The sequence below is a fragment of the Zalophus californianus genome, chromosome 7 (assembly GCF_009762305.2).
Source record: "Zalophus californianus isolate mZalCal1 chromosome 7, mZalCal1.pri.v2, whole genome shotgun sequence".
Taxonomy (NCBI): Eukaryota; Metazoa; Chordata; class Mammalia; order Carnivora; family Otariidae; genus Zalophus; species Zalophus californianus.
In genome coordinates this window covers 139,370,059-139,390,026 of record NC_045601.1, presented here as the reverse complement: position 1 = coordinate 139,390,026, position 19,968 = coordinate 139,370,059, and the positions used below count along the sequence as shown (strand labels likewise).

The 19,968-nt window shown below is 38.6% G+C and overlaps 1 protein-coding gene across 1 annotated transcript in view; it reads right to left on the bottom strand.

Moving 5' to 3' along the window:
• The window catches only part of CDKAL1 (CDK5 regulatory subunit associated protein 1 like 1), a 637,141-nt gene that overhangs the window by 319,221 nt on the left and 297,952 nt on the right, over positions 1 to 19,968 (bottom strand). The window contains 1 exon segment of the mRNA XM_027603153.1: positions 19,494 to 19,597. Within this exon segment, the coding sequence (XP_027458954.1) occupies positions 19,494 to 19,597 (104 nt within the window).

Genomic DNA, 19,968 nt, shown 5'->3' with positions numbered 1-19,968 from the left:
GAGTTACATCATATCAGTACCACTGTTGAAAGCAACTCCCAACTAAAACGAGATGAGATACCGAACAGATGAAGTGCTGTTCAAAGTCAGTGTAGCCCAGACTTAGGGGACAGAAGAATTAATGAGAAAATGAGAATCTACCAGATGGTGCTGCAGGATTCCCCGCCGCACATCCGCCACCTCAAGCAGCTTCTATACATGCAAAGCCCCAGGGCCCCACCTGGTAGCAGCATAATTACCCTAAATGTGCACTTATGTTTCATTACACCTTGGCCATTACTATGCGCACTGATTACAAGTATCAATCCCTTTTCATTTTCATACACCTATGCAGTTCCATAGCATTCAACTGTGAAAACTCAGCACTCCACTAGCTTCTAACATGCGGCCCATGCTGATAAAACCACAGAGGGTAAATTATTTGTCACTCTACAGGGTGCCAATTCAGTTTGATAAGGATGACATCATCCCCATTTTACCAGTAACAATGGCACTAACAAGAACGTGTAATCAACAAACCTCAGTCCTCTGCTAGCCCTGGCAGGTGCAACTCTTTTTATGCTAAAAATAAGCCAACATTAGCTTCCAGCTCAAAACTATTTCTTTTATCACAATGCTAGGCAGAAGTTGGCTTCCATAAGCACCGCAGCTGCTGCCGCGGCCCGCGGCTTGTGCAGATGCCTGTGGTAATTGTATCAAGGACACACTGAAGTAAGTGCTTATTCAGCACCACGGCTCCTGGGCAGCAGCTGGGGGCCCAAGACAAAGTGTCTTGAAGAGAATGGACCAACCCAGTGTATAAATTACAATGATGAAGTACAAAGAGAGTCTAAGTTTAAGGGTCTAATAGAACTGCAGAACAGCATGAAAATTCAGCGGCATCAGTGGAGTCTGAACCAAAAGCATTTTCTAAATAAGAAATAGACCCTTTCAGGTTTCACTAAAACCACTTTTAGAACGGGGGGAGGGGGGTGATATTTCGTAGGGCTCTTTCAACACCGCAGAAATAGAAAGTCATCCTTGCAAATATCAACAGTGCTGATGCTGCCCTTCCAAAAGGATAAACCATAATGCAATTCCCCTCGTGTTGTGTGTGTGTGTGTGTGCGTATTTCAAAGCATTAAACAGAAATACAGCCATAACACTGTCCATTACACAGAGCAACACGTGGCTTAAAAAGAAAAGGCTGATGTGGCTGGCTTTCTTCCTTATCCCCTTACTACTTACTTATTCATGCCCCCTCTATATATCAGTTTTATGTTTTTAGTCATTTCCCTTCCACTTTCTAACCTTTCCATTAGTGGGCAGAAATGAATTAATGGTGATTAAAGGCTAGTGCAGGTGATAGGTAATTATGGAGTGCTCAATCATGCCCATTTGGGTGGGGACAGGGGAAATTGATCAATGAAGAGACTGCTGAGGCCAAGTGTGCCCCTGGCGAGGAGTGGGATGTGAGGGGAGAGCAAGGGGCTCGGGCCCGACCCCCCGGCCCCACATCACCATCAGTCTTCCCCACGGTCTCCCTAATAATATGTATCCTTCCCAGAAGGGGCTCTGGATGGCCACACTCCTGCGCTGGTCCTGAGACTGGCCTGAAACATACAGTGGGCCTACGAACACGTCAGAATGCCCAATCTGCTTGACTTGTAGTTGACGGTGCGACCAAACTGCTTTCTCTTTGCCCCACAGACACCCCTCCCCACATAGAACACACTCCACCAATGAACGCCCTTTCTGAACTTTCACAGAATGACCCACACTCTCGGGTAAAGAATCACACTTTTACAAATGAGAAACGACCTCAAATCAAAATAACTAAGTATTTGTTAAACTTCAAATATTCTATTATTAATACAGTAGGTCCTTACCATCCACAAATCTCCAAACTGACAAGGGTTATACATTAATAATTGGCTTTCCTTTAGGTGACATCTTGGGCACAAAACAAAGATTTAGTAATTTTCAACTAAAAAACCACAAGAGACTCACTCTCCATTACACTGAGATAGGAATTCTAAGTGCTGGCTACACTCACTGAGCAGACACATGACTGGATCCTCCACTCCAAACTCACAATACAGCTATTCAAATACAAATTCGAGCCTCAGAAAATTCAAATTGCTTCTTTCCACAGATTTTCAGGTTATCAAGAAACAGTTAAAAACACAAATGGTAAGTCCTGAATGCCAAAGGTCTACTACTATACAAGTCCCTAATAGGTGGCAAATGCAGTTTGCTTTAATTTTAGCTAAAGCAAAAAGAAAAAGAGTGTTTCCCATGATGAGGCTAAGGTGGACGGGTACCAAAACTGAAGGCAATAGTAACTATACTTGTAATCAGTGCTGGGAACCAACAGTTCACTGCCTCTGTTAATAATTTCCATTTTTATGTAGCATTTCCTAGCACAATTGCCATCATGCTAAAATGTTATTACGATCATATTCAAACCATTATATCATCTGCAATCCCATAAAATAACAATTAACAGTATGTCTTCATTCAAATGATATATAGGTGAATTTTAAAGTTTCTAACCAATTTAATCACAACAGACACAACTCAAATGATTCCATTCACTTACCCATGACCTTACAATCTATAAAATACTATCTGCGTGAATATTCCAGGATTAGAAAAGATAAATTTAAAAAAGAATAAGAGCAAAATTCGGGTGTCGACCACAAGGCAAGATAGCTATGCCTCAGTCTTCAGGGTTTTTTTTTTCTTTCCTGAAACAGTGTTTTTTTTTTTTTCCCCCTTTGAGTGTATTTGATATTTGACAGATATATTAGCTCTCAAGCATCATTTATCATGTTTATTTTTAATAGGCTTCCCTTAGAACAGCTGCCTAAGATGCTAATCTTTTCTTTTTTCTTGAGCCTTTTGTAAATATTTGAAATAGCTATTCATTAACAGTTGCACATTTATTCAGTCCTGTTGTACGGCTTGTGAACTGGAATTAGCTTTTATTTTACTTTTTCTATCTCTTGGCCAGACTAGAGAAACCCTGCTGTTTGGGTTCAATCTGTCAAGGTTCAAATTATCCTCCAACTGAGAGCTAATCAAGGGCGTCTGACCTGGTTTGCAAATAAACTAGGAACAAAAGTGGGTTGATTTTTTCTTTCTTTGGAGCACTGGTTCTCAGAAAGTAAAGCAAAACAAGAGCTGGTACAAATGCAATTTGCTTAAAATTAAAAACAGGCGCGACCGGCAACTGAAGAAAAATGGGATTTACTCAGCATTTCTGAGGTACCCGCTTTGGCTATGAATCCATTTTCTTTTTAAATAGGAATTGGTTTGCAAATACATTTCAAATTCACATGCGCAGTACACCTAATGACAGTCTGTGGCATGAGGAAAACACAGATTTTAGGCAATCAAGCTACTCTGATGGGTATATTGGAAACTTTAAGTATCTTCATTGACCCCAACCTCAAGTTAGTATTTATTACACGTGGCGGAAGAGATCTCTTGTGTACCATTAACATCATTACTATACCCATTTTAGGTACATTTCTAAAATATGAAATAGTGAATTTTCTTTTTTTTAATTATTATTTTTTTTAATTAACTAAACTCTACCCCCAACGTGGGGTTGCAACTCACAACCCCGAGGTCAAGAGTTGCATTGCTCCTTTGCCTGAGCCAGCCAGGCGCCCCAGAATTTTCCTTTATTTTGAACATTTTTAATCTCCAAACTTGAAAAGTTAAGTATTTTTACAAATTAAGCACAGTTAGTTTTAAACGTACCTTAACGAACTACTTAGTGAACATACTTAAATGGAGTCTTATTTACAAACAGATATTAAAACATTTTCTCTTAGTATGGTAAGGTTCCTAGAGCCTAAAATGAGTGCTTGGATCTGATTTTCAGCATTCTGTCGTCTTTAACAGGTTTCTAATCCTTTGAAACGGTTAACGGCCAATGAAACTAAAGACCTGTGAAGTGAGTCAGTGCCACCATCCAAGAACATCATGGCTGCATCGCCACTAAAGGCTTCTCTCAAAATGATCACATCGGATGAGATGACCCCAGTTATCGTAATAAAGGACACTGCGCTATCGCGAGCGCTGCATTTGCAACGCTGAGGACCTGAGTACAATGCCTTCCCTGCGGTGCACATGCCGCGGTGCACATGCCGCGGTGCACATGCCACGGTGCAAAGGGTGCTGACCATCACTCAGAAAGCGTGTGTGTCAGGACTGCTGCTCAGACCAGCGATGTAACCTCTCTGTGCTTCCCTAGAACAGGGACGAGAACGCCAGCACCTGTAATTCACTGGGTGAATGTAATGATGAAGAGTCAGATGTAAAAGTGTAAAGAAAATGATTTGATGTCCACTTCTTAGACAGCTTTATTAAGAGAAGGGCCCACAAAACAGCGTAACATCTGAATTATCTTTATAATCATGCTTGAATTCATCAAAAAAAAAAATCACTGTCACAAATAAGAATGAAAATAAAAGCAATAAGACAATAAAACCACTGATGTGTGAAGAGTCCATTTTATGTTTCTGGTGGTAGAATACAATAAATATTTTGCAGCATATAAAATAAACTTTTATTTTCTTGGTGATAGCCATTCTGCTTCCTGGAGTCCATGTTTAAGAATGATTAGCAATATGGTGGCTGAACACATGATTAGATGTCAACAATGAGCTGGTACCCAATTTGAGAAATACCGTGTGTTACCTAAAATACATTGGCCCAAGATTCTTCTTACTTCTCCTTTTATCTAAATTAATCTGAACAAGCCACTCAACTTTAAGTAGCACCTTATAATCCAGCAAGTTGTGTTTCAGTGAAGAAAAACACATATTTGTTTTATAACTTATCAAGCCATTCTTACAAATTACAAATTGCTTCTTTTAATGTTCCAACATTCACTACGGAAAACGTGAAATGTATACAGCATTTCACTGTCACAAATCCTCCACTTAATAGGTACTTGACAGATGTTTGTTAAATAAATAATACTAACAACAATTAAGATTAAATTGCACACTAACCTTCCAATAGCTAGGGAAAAAAAACTCAACCAATCTCTTGTATTTACTCAAAGTAAGCTATTTTAAATGTTATTATTTTAAGTGAAAAAATATACAATAAAATGCAAAACATCAGTGAATCTCAGCAAAAACATTACAGATTTCCAAAATTCATAGGTGGTATAATTTTCATGTAATTGCGGCATTTATGAATTTATAAAGAGCACTTACTACCTGAAAACTTAGCTGCAGAAATCATATTGCTGGAAACATTGAAATGCTGGGCTAACACACTGAAGGAAATTATTTTTAAAATTTATTCAATTTATTCTCTACTTAACATAGTTCCAAGTTTCTCCTATCCCCCCCCCCCGTTTTTTACCAAAACTAATTACATAGTAAATTATATCTTCAAGTCAGTACAACTGTAAATGAAGGTCAGACTGCTACATATAAATTATCTCAAGTCTGAAAAATAGAGCCTAGATGTAACCAGAGTAAACACAGATGTAAAAACAGAAATGAATTCACTTGTATACAATATGTAGCAACCTGCTTTTTCAAAGAAAACAGATACTATCTTTTTGGTTCCAGTTTTCTTCAACATTTCTTATGTAAAGCACTCACTTTTATTTTAAATATTACCCAGTTTGCCATTATTTGTTAATATAATATAGGACGGGTGTACGTTAATATTCACCAAAAAAGAATAGTTTTAACTGTGCCCAATTCACATTATCCTCTTAAATTACCTCACATCTGTGAACAATCCATCTTTCTCTCATTACCAATCAAGGGCCCTGGCTGACTAGTACTTCAAACTCCAGCATCCATGGCCAGACATTTAAAAGGTTCACTCTGAGAGCATTTGCTACTTCCACTTGGTAAGGCAAAACATGAAGTTTCCAGGCTACAGTAACAAGAACTGTAAGGGTGTGCGTGCATGCATGCAGAACTCAGTTACTGAACATTAACTGTGATGTAAAGAGAAGTAAGACTCAGGCAGTCCCCATCCCAGAGGAGGGAAAGTGGAGGACACCAACATTAAAACAAACCACTTCAACTCAACCTGGCAAGCACTGTCATGGATGTATGAAGAAAAAATTCTGTGACTGAATAACAATGTGGTACAGAATGCTGAGAATTGGTGGCTTTGATCTCTGACTCTGATCATTTTGTTTTGATGCTTTTCTGGGCTACCCTTCAGGTTTGAACTTTCGGTTCCCACCGTATTTCTGGCCATGACTATTCTGCATATCAGCCGCACACGTGCACGCACAAATCCCGTACGGACATGATTCATGAACCTAACCCCACCACTGAAGCCTGTCACTTCACACCCACTGGGAAGGTATTCAGAGAAAGCAAATAGGTTTTCCTAACAAGAATGCAGACAACCACATATATAGCTTCTGTTGCTTATGTCTTACCCTAAAAAGAAAAGAGCATACCTAAGAAGATTTTTTAGATAGATCTAAATAGAATTCCATTAATTTGTTATAATTTGTATTCATGCCTCCATTCAACAAGTATTTACTACAGACCTACTGTATGCCCTGCACTATACCAAGCTCTAAAAACCCAGGGATGAATGGAACAGGCAGTCTGACCACTTTTTCAGAACTTTTTTTAAACCAAGAAATGAACAAACAAATGGGTATGAAGTACAAATCGTAAGTGCTTCGGAGGAAACGTGTGATATGCTGGAGAATAAGAAGGAAAGGATTCCCTTAAGTAGGGCTGTCAAAGAAGGGCCCCATGAAGAGGGGACATAGAAGTTGATACTTACTCATCAAAGAGACAGCCGTGCAAAGACCACAGGTAAATCCTTTCAAAGAAAGGGGAAAAGCCAGTGCTATGTTCAAGGAACTAAGGAAAAAGGGTTGGATGATAACGGGTTAGAGAGACAGTGGGGCAACGAGGAGTATGGAATGGAGAACGTGCAGCCCGATCACATGGCGCCTCCTGGGCTCCGCTGCCAAGTTCAACTGTATCTTCCTCCAAATGCAAACCACCTTGCATGGACTCCAGCAAGTCTCTGCTCTTCTAAGAAGCTACCACTTAGTCTTCCGGCCCACAACTTTTCTTTCCCTAAGCTTCTCCTACCCCCGTGTCTTTTTTACCCCCATACCTTCTGAACTGTCTTTCAAAGAAGACGTTCTGAATGCTATTCCACGGAGTGGAAGCAGCTGAGGCCAGTGGTGAGGGAACTGCGGGAGTGAGCGGGAGCTTAGGGAAGTCTCCTGACCTCGGGCTCCATGTTCCTCATCTGAAAATGAAGGGCAAAAGACAACTGCAAAGGTTTCCCACCAGCCGGCTCTTCTTTGATTTATTCACAGAACTGCCATTTCAACCACAGAGCTGGACAGGAAGCAGAATCGGTGAAGCCAGGGGGCTTCCAGATTTCTCCTGAAGAAGTCTTCATTCTATATTATCATTTGCAAAGAGTAAATTCTCAGAATATCAGGCTATTCTATGCTCAATCCAAATCCACCAATTCCAAAGTTAGGTACAAATAACTTTCAGGTTATCAAGTGTTCCAAATGGTCCCATTTCTGTTTCCCGTATCTCAGTCAAGAAATAAAAAGTGGCTCTATTTCAAATGTGTGATTTAATTTTCTAAATCGGAAAACTCTGATAATTTAAAATATGCAGATGACTGTGTTTATGCCATCTAAAAGGATATGAACTTTTAGAAAATTTAGAAAATATTAAAAGCAAAAAATATTAATATGCTTTTTGTCCCTCCAACAAAAGTAACCTATTGGCTTAATTTCTCCTCTCTTTGTGCTTAGTTATTTTTGCTTGCTTATTAAAAATAGTTGTGATTGTAAAGTACGTATGATTTTACAGCATATTTTTAACCCAATTATGAAACAACACTTTCCAGGTTATTATAAACTTTGTAAACACTAATACTCAAAACTGTGTGACACTCCATCATGCAAATATAATCAAAATTAAGTGCTTTCCGAACTAGAGAACTGTGGATTTCAGCTACCAATATCGATTTAGCATTTCTTAAATTTATTCTTCTCAAATAAAGAAAAATAAGCAAAGGCACACCTTATCTCAAGGAAATAAAGATATTTTACAAACTACACAAATGGACATATTCTTTCTACACCTATAAAAACAAATTAGCTAATTAATTACTTCAATCATGTTGGTACACAGTAGGGAATTATTTCCACAATATACATATATTTGTTTTATAAAATACATTTGAGAGAGAAATGCTCCTTTGTGCTTCTAATTATGACAGTGTGATGTTATGCTTGAAAGGCTCAACTCAAACTGAGCCCGAAAAGTGGTATTTAAAGAGAGAAAAATCAATACAAATTTATACATCAAAAAGAACCAAACTACAAAAAAAGAAAAAAAAAATCTAGGCTGGTGATTCTCAAACCTGTGCAGCTTTTAAAATAAACATTCCTCGGCTTAGTCTAGCTCACAGAACCAGAATCTTTTGAGGTGGAGCCTCGGAACCTGTATTTGAAACTCCGCCCACAAATCCGCTGAGAGGCCAGGTGTGGGACGAATGGAACCCGTGCCCACACGGCAGCTATTATGTGGGAAAAACAGGCTCAGAGTTTTAGTTTATCGCCTCACATCAATGGTGTGTTTCTTCTCCACTTCCACTGAATATTTTGATTACATGACTCAGTGTATTTATTTAATGAGGAAAGTTTTCTAGACAAAAGTTTCTAGAAGTGGTCCTTACCACATGCATCTAAGTCATCTGGAGTGATTCATTTGAAAATGCAAATCCCTGGACCTAAGGCAGACCTACTGAATTAGGAATCTGGCCGCATGTCTGCTTTTTTTTTTTTTTTTCCGATTTATTTATTTATTTGAGAGAGAGAGAGAGAGAGTGCAAGAGAGGGGAGGGGCAGAGCAGACTCCTTGCTGAGCGCAGACCCAAACGCAGGGCTTGATCTGAGAAGCCTGAGATCATGATCTGAGCTGAAATCTAGAGTACAATGCTCAACACTGCTCAACACTGTCAGAGCCACCCAGGCACCCCTACCCTTTAAAAAAAAAAAAAAAAAAAAAGCTTTATTTTACAGAGAAAGAGAGAGTGCAAAAGAGGGGAGGGGCAGGGGGAGAGGAAGTGCAATTTTAAATACATACCCCAAAGGTGCAGGGGTTATTCACAGAGACAGTAAAGGTTAAGATCCACTTCTATAGATGATGATTATTGCACCACCCTTCACCTTCCTTAACTAAAATGGAACAAATCAAAAAGATCTATGTGGAGTGCATGGTCATCTAATTCGTTCCTTCCCTGATTCATTCAATTCATTCTTTCATCAGATCTTGCTCATTCTTCCCCAATTACATTTTTACAGGTTAAACCCTCTTACCCCCAGGTTCTAATCCTTCTTTTGCTGACACCAGAAATGATGAACTAAAGGGGGCACTTATTCTTTAAAGGCAGCAGTCTAAATCAAACTTTTTCTTTCTTACATTACAAATAACAAGAAATGTGTTGGAACTCACCAAGAGAAATAAAAAAATATATATTAACGGAGAGCAACAAATAAAAAGTACAGAAATTTATAATCTCTGCTGAACAGCCGAGGTCCCACTAACAAATATTTTTTTTATGCAGAAAATTATGCTCGCCATACCTGACATTGTGCAAGTATGTTTACTGCAATTTAATACCCACACAAGCAGAAGAGATTTAATAATTTTTCAGCTGGAATGAATTGACAGCCAGTGGCAGAAAACTGCAGACTCCACAGAATCAATAAAAGCTGCTGGTACCACAAAGTAGTACTTTTGCCCAGAAAACATCTCACAAAGGTCAGGTTTACAAACCACCAGGTAGCAGTATCACTTTCACATCTTTCCAGGGCTATTAAAATTCCATTAAACAACCTTCCAAAACTAACTTGCAGCCTTTAAAGTTCACCAAAATGATCCTGGAGACAGATCAGCCTCAGTTTTAGACGCTGAAAGCAAACCTTTGGTTAACTTCTGTCCCCCGTCACCAAAAAATCTTTTGCAGAATTCTGTTTAGTAAAGAAGAAAAAAATCAAAGCAAATATGTATTTATTTATAACTATACATGTGGACCTAAGTGCGATGTACCCACTTAGTGAAAATGATAGATACCCATTAACTATGAGGAAATAGTTTCCAAAAGTAAATTATTTCTGTTGCAAATCTTGGAAAGCCACCACCACGAAATATCATAAAATCAAGCCAGTGTTATAAGACACCGTACTCAGTTGTGCCTGAAGAACAGCTGAAACTAAGCAATATCTCTTGCCCACTTTAAAATTTAGCTTTTCCAGGCTATATTTTCATTACAGGTTCCAAGTCGCATATGGAATTTCATCAGGCCCCATCAACTCAGGATTAGCAACTCATTCAACATTTATTGAGCACCTACTAAACCAATATGCACACTGCCGCATATGCCTGACCCCATGCCCTCCTGGCTCAGTCTTCCAGCCTAAACCACAGATGGAAGGAAAGGGGAAACGTGCCACTGAGGACAAGGGGTCTCCATCTCTGGGCAGAGATGCATGGCAAGAGTCTTCATTAAGTGCTTTAGTTTTCCTCCAAAAGACATAAACTTCTTTGCTTATTTGATCTCAAAAGCAAAAGGATTTGCACTCAAGCAAAAGAGAATACGGGCACCTTCGGACCATAAAAGAGAGCAAAGAACTCCGCTGCCCTACTCAGACCAAATGCCTGGCTGAAAGCGCTGCACTGATAGTGGGAATTGGGCCATGTGTTCCTCTAAATCAGTGGTCTCTGCATTTTGAAAAATCCCTGTCTCGAATCAGCCAAAAAATTTAAGAATGCATCCCCAGAGATGCAAATCATTAATTATACTCATGCATTTTTGTACTAATGTATTATGTACAGTATAAAATATATGCAAAAGAAAAATTTCAAGAATGAGAAAATACAAATAAACACAAACGTTACTATCTTCTTCCCACACTGGGATGCATCATCTTACAGGATAACCCAGGGTGTATAAACCCCTCCGTTCTCAGTCTCTACTGTGGGATTCCTCTGTGGTGCCCCAGGGCTTCGAAGTGGGACCAGGTCGCTACAAAGTCACAGCCAGTTAGAATGTATTGTTTTAGACTCTCCAGAAAGCCTTTCAGAGTGTTACGCTTTTCAGGGTTCAGCTACAAATTTTAACAAGGAATGCCAAAATATGCAACTTTAAGAAAGCAGAATGTAAATTTCAGCGTTAAAGGAATGCTGTTGAGAAGCACTACATCTCTCAGTACTCTCTATTCGAACTCACACGTGAAAATCTTTCAAATTGAACGCCAAGCTGGGTTTTTTTCCTTATAGACAACAAGTTTTCCAGAAGTTCAGAGTCTACACTGCGTCTGTGACGATGGCCTACCTTCAGTGTGCAATTCCCCATCAACTCTTGACTTTTCTATTCTCCCCTCTTTTCCCAGGGTCTCGCTATTTTAAATATAATTCTATACCTGTGTGTTGGCAAGCTGTTTTGCAGAACACAATGGAGCCAAAAAATACAACTCCAATAACAGTGGAGGACAGATGACACTCTAGATTTCCTATGGATGGATACAAAAAGGTATTCCCGGAAGCTCCAAGGTTTCTGTACTTTGGATTTTATGTTCTCTGAACTAGGAAAATTCAGAGAACTAGGAACAGACTCCATTCCGCTGAACAGCCTCAGGACTGCATCCTTGTTTCCCACATGGAAGGTCAGCTGTCTGCTCAAGGGCCAGCAAACCTCACCCAGTGGCCTCCCTATCTTATCGGCGGAAGTAATCAAAGGCTGATTATAATAATGTATCGTTATCCCCCCTTTTCTAAAGCGCGTGCCTATTAGCAGAAACATGAACTGTTTCTGACAAATGCTCAATAAATACTTGTCGAATGAATGGAAAAATAACTATATAGTTGCAATAGCTACTTCAGTGAAGGAGTCACTGCCCAGTGTCTCTCACAGACCGCTAGCATCACAGAAACCCCAAGATTCAGAACGACAAGTAGACTCTACTTAGCACACTAAGTATGCTCCAATGGCGGTGGCTGACAAGAACTCTGTGGAGAAAGATTGTGAGGAGAAGCCCTGGTTGATTGGTAACAGGGACCCAGAGTTAGGGAAGGTGGAGAGGTAACCCAAGTGTGGTCGATTTGTGGACACCGCCCCAGGTACATAATAGACGTTCTGGAAATCCAGGTGCTTACACATGTTAATAGGTTCAGTGATTTCTGTTACCTGCTTCCTGGTTTTGGGGACTTGAGTTCTCATTAGCCCAACTTGCCATCCTGTCCTTCTAAACTAGGAGGAGCTCCTCAATGACAAGACCCATGTATTCGTTGTTTTGTTTTTCATCTTTTTAGTTCCCAGACAGCACAGTAAATACTCCGTGTCGTTGACCCTTTTGTGATACCTTAGGGACAACAAAAATCATTGCCCCTTTTACCTTAAATAAGCACCTTTGCATTCTGAAACCCTCCGCTGACTCTTGGGAGGGGGACAGTGTCGGGGAAACTGATAACACATCTGGTGCCCCTCCCACATCCCTAAGTCAGCTCATTCCTTACTCATCACCAGGGTTTCCTCTCTGAGACCCCTCTCAGTAGAGGGGGAAAGGGTCAGCTCATTTTACAGCTTCCACCAAAAGTTCTCTCAGCGAGTGGTTCTCAGTGCTAGTTCTCAGCTCCAGCAGTACACTAGACTCACCTGTATTCTAGAAAGCACGGGGCTCCCCGTCCACAGAAAGTGTGGTGTGACAGTCAGGAACAGGACACAGACGTTAGTCTGGCTTTGGTCTTACAACCGCCAAGTGACTAAAATGAACAGCCAGACTGAGAGCACAGATCTCTTCTAGATCAACATTAGGCCCTAAAGACCACACTCTCCTTCTCTTAAGGACTGATGACCTATATTAGCATATTAGAAACAACGGGAAGTTCTGCCAGAAAGTCTTCTCTAATTTGTTCAAGTCAGCTTTCCCCAAAGGTGACCAATGAACACTTTCATCCATAATTTCCTGTTATAAATACGCTTTAATGGAACACGGTCACACCCATTCATTTCTGTATTGTCTGTGGCTGCTTTCATGCTTCAGGGGCAGAAATGAACAGCTGTGACAGAGGCCTTAGGGTTCATCAAGCCTAAAAAACTCACTACCCGGTCCTTTCAAGAAAACATCTGCCGCCCCTGGACCGGTGTGTTAAGGAATACAGGAAACTCCCATTGTCCGAAGGTTCACGTGAGGCCACTTTGCTTTTCTGAAAGACCTACGTTACTACCTGTTTTCTGCTAACTGCAAGAAATCCAAAGAGGATTCTCGTTTTTACCAAAAAAAAAGGGGGGGGGGGAGTGAAAACAGCATTTAGCATTTGTTTTGCAGCTAGCCACGAAAGGAGGCAGCATGATGCACCCTGAGCAGCGAGTGGCCCCTCAGAGCTCCTCCCCAGGAAAGCACACTCGGCCTCGCCCCCCAGCGCTGAACTGTCTGTGATCATCTGTGTTCAGCCCCGCTGATTCTGTGGATCCATCGGCAAGATGTGCCTGTCCTAAGATATCAGTAAAGCCTAAGAGGGGTTATTTCTGGGGTCTGGGAAATACTCAAGATTTTTTCCATATAAATTAATGGTAATTGCTTCTTTGCTTCATCCCGCTTTGGCTTACAAAGTATTTCGTGGGCATGCTCTCCTTGCGCAGAGCAGGGAAAACCTGTGCGCCAGAGAACTACCAATGTAAGCCGGCCAATTCAGGCTGGGTTCTAAAGGTTCTGAGGCCAGGCCTCTGAGGGAAGGGGCTCATTGAACAGGGCCTCACCTCTACTAAAACCGTGGTGGCTCAGCTTTTACTTTTCAAATTTCAATTGAAGAAAGGATTTTCTTTATTGCTTAAAAAAAAAAAGACTTGAACACCACTGTCTTAGAAACTCAGAGACCTGAATAGGCAAAGGCCAGGTAAATTATACTCCACTTTGCCAAGGACAGACTTAACTAGCATTCTCTGAAATCAAAGTGATTAATCTTAACTTATTTAAATTGAGTATCTGACACCTATTTAAGCATCATGTCTGCCTTATCAAGTTACATGTATTATGCACATCACATTTATTTAGCTCTATTAAAATTTTTTGGAAAAGTTACAATTTAATATTATATTTTGTGGGGTGCCTGGGTGGCTCCGTGGTTAAGCGTCTGCCTTCGACTCAGGTCATGATCCCAGCCAGGGTCCTGGGATCGAGCCCCGCATCAGGCTCCTGGGATCGAGCCCCGCATCAGGCTCCCTGCTCAGCGGGAAGCCTGCTTCTCCCTCTCCCACTTCCCCTGCTTGTGTTCCCTCTCTCGCTGTCTGTCTCTCTGTCAAATAAACAAAATCTTTAAAAAATAAAAATAACATTATATTTTGGGATTTTTTTAAAGAATCAACAGAAGAAAAGGCCATGTAGAGACTATATCTTGAATTTCTACATACAACCAGCTAAAAGCACTTTATTATATTATTCAGTGTCTCTTATGAAAAGAAAATAATTCTTCTTAGAGTCTACAGCCTCGAAACACGTACCTGCCTCATTATAACCTATATGCTTCCTTTTACACACTCCTATCAAAGTATATATATCACTGTATTTCCTTATTCTTCTGTAGAGCCAGGATTGACCAGTTTGTAAAATTATCTTCCCTCTTTGCAAACACAATACAACATTTTATACAACCCTTATTTTCAGGGTCCATTACATGCACAATCCTTTAATGTAAGCTGCCTAAAATCCTCCTTGGAAATTGACAGTGTATAATAAACACGTAAATTAACATTATTAATCCTATAGAAGAAAAAAATTTCTCTATGTCAACACAGCACAAATGAAAAGATAAAGGAATAAACAAGATATTTAAATAACTGCCATATAAATTAACAGGATGCAATTATTGGTCTCTTTTCTGATCTCAGACCAGAATCAATATATAGCAATCACTGCTAATGGTGATGAGTCAAATGTGGCTTGAGAGAAACTGTAAAACTCAACAATCTAAGTTCATACAACCGAAAATCAAATACTGCTCATGTCCTTTCCTCCCTAAAAGGTCAGGAGGTAATGTTTTCCAGTTGCATCTCATAATTAATCTAACACACGATGGACAGTATCTTTGCAAGTCTCAAAACAGGATTCATTTTTTTAAATTTCAACATTAATACTAAAATCACTGAACACGAAGAAATTTTCTCCCTGCTTTGAATACTTCATCTTAATTTATTTACCTTTCCATAACCGGTTTATGCCACTTATCCTGAGAGGGATTTTCAGGTTTATGAGGGAGAGAAAAGGTAGCAACACACAAATGAGATCTAGAAAAGCACACAACCGCTATAAAAAATAGCTCATCCATCATCTCTACATTTTGATTCCAGAGACAGCAGTGAAAGGTGTTGTTTCCACACCACTCACCCAGCACACTTAAAAAGGTTTGCTCCATCACTTATACAGCTGAAACTGATTGATTAGCTGCTAGAGAAAAATCAATACAAATATCCTAGAAAACACTAGCTTGTAAATTCATTCTGGCCCCAACAAAGTCCTGGTCATAGCTTGACATGTTTTTCTAGATATGTAAAATGCAACCATGTCAAATCCCAGTCCCCAAACATCACGATGCCCAGGAAGTTTTAAAACCTAAATCTCAGCAGAGGTGAGGAGGTGAGGGGAAAGTTTTCCCCACAGGCTGTTAGAACAATGAGAGGAGAAGCTCAAGTTACTTGATAAATCTTATACTCATATTCAGAACTGGCCACAAAAATGATAAACACGTTGAGAAGGTGAAAATGTCAAGGGGACTGGGTTGAGAGAAAAAGAGAAAAAAGGAGGAAAAAAAAAAGCTAGGACACCAACCAAATATAAACTAAATACATACGTGTGTGTGTGTGTATGTGTGTGTGTGTGTGTGTGTGTGTGTGTGTGTATTTTTGGAAAAAGCAAACTAAAGTTTTTATTTAAAAATATAAATAATTTTGACTTTAATGCTATCCATTCAAAATTTAATGAGCTCTCTTTCTCACTTTTTTTGGCAGCTGAATGTATAGTCAGTGTATTTTTGGTGCTTTGGGAATCCACTGTACATTCAGAATGATTTCATGATTATTTCAGAATCTCTTCTGAATGCTCCCTTGTCTTTGGGTCAGCCCTTAGTCTCTTCATTCATTAGACTACTAAGAAATAAATTTTTATGAATATAAAATGTTTCATAAATATGCTATTCAGAAAGAAATTGTGCTCTTATTGTATCATAGGACAGGCAATCTGGGTTCTATCCCTATTCTACAACTGGTTCAGAGTTTTTAAAAGTCATTTGGTATTTCTGACACACAGTCATCAAAAACTTTAAGAAAAAGAAAGGAAATGTACTTTTCAGGATGGGAAATTTAACTTCCACTGACAGAGTGGCTTTCATACTACTAAAACTTATTGGCAGCATAGTTAGGGTTTTCATCTTAAAGTATCCTTTCAAAGAACCATATTGTTTATTATTAATTATAGGGCCATTTAATAATAATGGTGTCATGCAGAATTTAAGGGGTTCTAGCTCAAAGAATATTCCTAACACCTGAATTATTAAAGAACAAATATGCAAAAGTCACAGAGGTGAGAGAGAATTTCTTCTATTATACTTACCTCAATAATTATTCCTCACAATTTTAAAGCTCACATATAGGAAATCTGTAAGATCAGTAATATCCCAAAGTCTTTTGCAGAAAAAAAGATAATGAACTAACTAAGGCCTTTAAAATGTGAGCTATCAACAGGTACTTCCTATAGTGGGAAAAAGAGTATAAGGCCATTCTCAGCATGAATTTCCTTTTCTCAAATTAAGAGAATGAAAGGTAACAGTCACACCAAATAGCCTCTATCTATAGAGGCATTTTTCCTAAAACATGTTTTAGCAGCAAAAGAAAATCTGTCATTTGACTCCAGTCATTAATGTCTGTTACAGATGTTTCAATATTCTCACTCAAAATTAGACTTCTTGGATTCACTTTAAATTCCTTCAGTTTAAGTAACATGTCTTCTTCATAAGAAGAACACAGCCAATTACTTCCTGTAAGTTATCTCGAATCCTAACAACAAACAATACTAACTGTCACAGTAATGAGAAAACCATGGGCTGGAGGGGGCCACATACCTTCTTCGGACCACAGTGGCTGGTCAGCAGCAGAACACTGTTTCAAATTCAAACTATCCTGTGGCAAAGAGCATCTAATACCTGACAACTTAAAAGTTTTCCTAACCACTCTGGCTTGCCTAGGAAGTTATGACCTCAATATTTTAGTAACACTATCATACATCAATCAAATGAGCTCACCAGTCCAAAAAGTAGCACTCAGTTTCAGCTCTAAAATACAGATAACAAGACACCAGAAAGATGTTACATGGCCAGCATTCCATGGCTGGGAATAAAAAGGCAATACACCTACACACGCATACCTAAACACACACTCATGATGATGGAAGCAATACTAAATAAATCTCTTTGAATGCTTCCTCTGTGAATAAACACTACATCACTGCTAACCTCTGATATATTCTTTGTAACATTCACCTTAACTGGCCCAAACCACGAGGCTATGATGATGCTAAATGACAATAAAGTCTGACCGAAGTCACACCCTGTACTTCCATTGCTCAGAGGGCATTTCCGAAGATAAGTAAGATAAATCAGAGAACTAAGTTGGATATCTTCAGAAAAATTCTATGATTAGTTTATAAAAACTATGATTATTCCTTTCTGGTTTTTACCTCAAGTCAAATGTAATACATACATGTGTCCAATTAAGGAGGGCATGTGATGTAATGAGCACTGGGTGTTATATAAGACTGATCAATCACTGACCTCTACCTCTGGAATTAATAATACACTATATATTAATTAATTGAATTTAAATAAAAATCAATCAATCGATCAATGTGTCCATACTAAGTCATGAAGCAATCACATCAAAATGTTAGGATAGGTTATAGGTGAAGATAGATTATAAGGGAGCCAAGAGAATACGTTCATGTCCTATATGGTGATTTATCAGTTTTAGATCTTTAAAATAAATTTTCAGAGTAAAGTGAGAAAATTTATTTAAGAGTTATATTTAGCTGTGGATAGAAATGCATAATGTTGGAAAAGTACTTTGAAAGAACTAATTCATACTCCTACCAATTTGAGTGTTTGGTGGATAGATCATAGAGTTTTAATATCCCCATTTTCTGACAAATATATGGAAAAATAAACACCAATTTAGAATGCCAGCAAAGGCATCATTTTTCAAATAGATTAGGTTTCTGTGCAAATTTATGCCCTTTCTGAACACGCCTTAACATAGTCATGTTGTACAAAAGACAATCACTCAGACTGTTTTTCAGATTAGAGAATTACCTGGCTCTAAAACAGAACACTGGCAGGAGTCAATGAGTTGCCTTTTATTTCTTGTTCAATATAAGTTGAATGTGAATGAAGGAAGGGACTGAACTAAGAATGTAAAAATAGAAAAAAATTGTTGGGAGGTGTTAATAAATCAATCAAGGGTACTTTTCTCTCTATTATAAAGAGCATTCCAAATTCATGTTGATAAAAGCTTTATTTATAGATTATTTTTTTTATTTATAGATCATTTATAGATTAAATAAAGAAATGCGTTCGGAACTCATGCTTTCACTTCTAGGGTGTGAAGTACTGAAAGTAGCACTCCAACTTACTTGCTAAAAGGAAAAGTACATTGCCAATAACTATTAACCTACAAGATTATGAGACAATAGATTATATCATATTGGATGTAAAGACACACCAATGTTATACACACATACTATAAACAAAGACAAAAGAGGAAGTTTATGGTTTAAGCAGTTATGTGTCAACACAACTGTGACTCATGTTAAAGATAAGTCTTATTATATGCTGAGAGATACCTAAACAATCACATTTTCTAGCAAGTGATGATTCGGAAGTAGCTGGCCACCCACGCAAGGAATTATTCTCATTAGGACTCTCTACCCGTACCACTCTTTGCTGGTCCAAAGTTCTGCAGATAAAGAGGGTTATCTTTATTGACTGATAGTAAAATCTACCTTTTTCAAGACTCCTGGAAACACTTATTCACTCTACATTCCAAATGTCCAAAAAGTACCAAAGAAAGAGTCGGAAATCTTGAAAAGTATTTCTCTCAGTCCACAAAAGTCTTAACACACATCAGATGGTCATGGATTTCATTTTTTTTTTATTTTTGTCTTTTCTGTGAAGTGAAAGTGGGTGATAAAGTTCAAAACACATCATAAGAAAATGGAAGAGTGGTAAAAGAAGAGTAATGTGAATACTAGAACCTGGTTGAGTGATCTGGGAACATTTCTGCCATATCTACTAAAATATTTATAAACTCTTCAGAAAGCTAAAGAAGCATGTATTTAAAGGGAAGGGTTATTTAGAAGACTATTATAATTTATTAAGAAGGCTAAAATCGCACATAATTCTAGAAACTCTTACCTTGAAAAGACTGTCTGGCTCTTTCTACTAGTTCATCAATTGGGTAACTGGCCAAATTTCCTCTGGCGTGTTTGGTTTTGCAGTAGGTACAAGCATTGAGACACCTGTTCAAATGATAGCAATAAACGAGGCTCAAATTTTTAAAAAAGACAGTACACACTTAACATGGAAAAAGACCTAAAACATACACCAAGATGTTATTTTAGTAACATGTGCCACTTTATATGAAAAATACTAAAAAACCAATACCTATCATACTTCATACTTATTTAATTTCCACAAGGCACAGAAATTAACAATTTGCAATTTTTTTAAGTTTCAACTATCCAAAAATGCACAAATCACACAGGATTATCTTCCAAACGAACATACTGATGAGGAACAAAGTTTATAAATGCTTACAATGATTAAGTGATCAAAAGAAACTTAAGATCCACATTTTTTTTTAAACCTGTGACATTGCTTGGCCATTGTA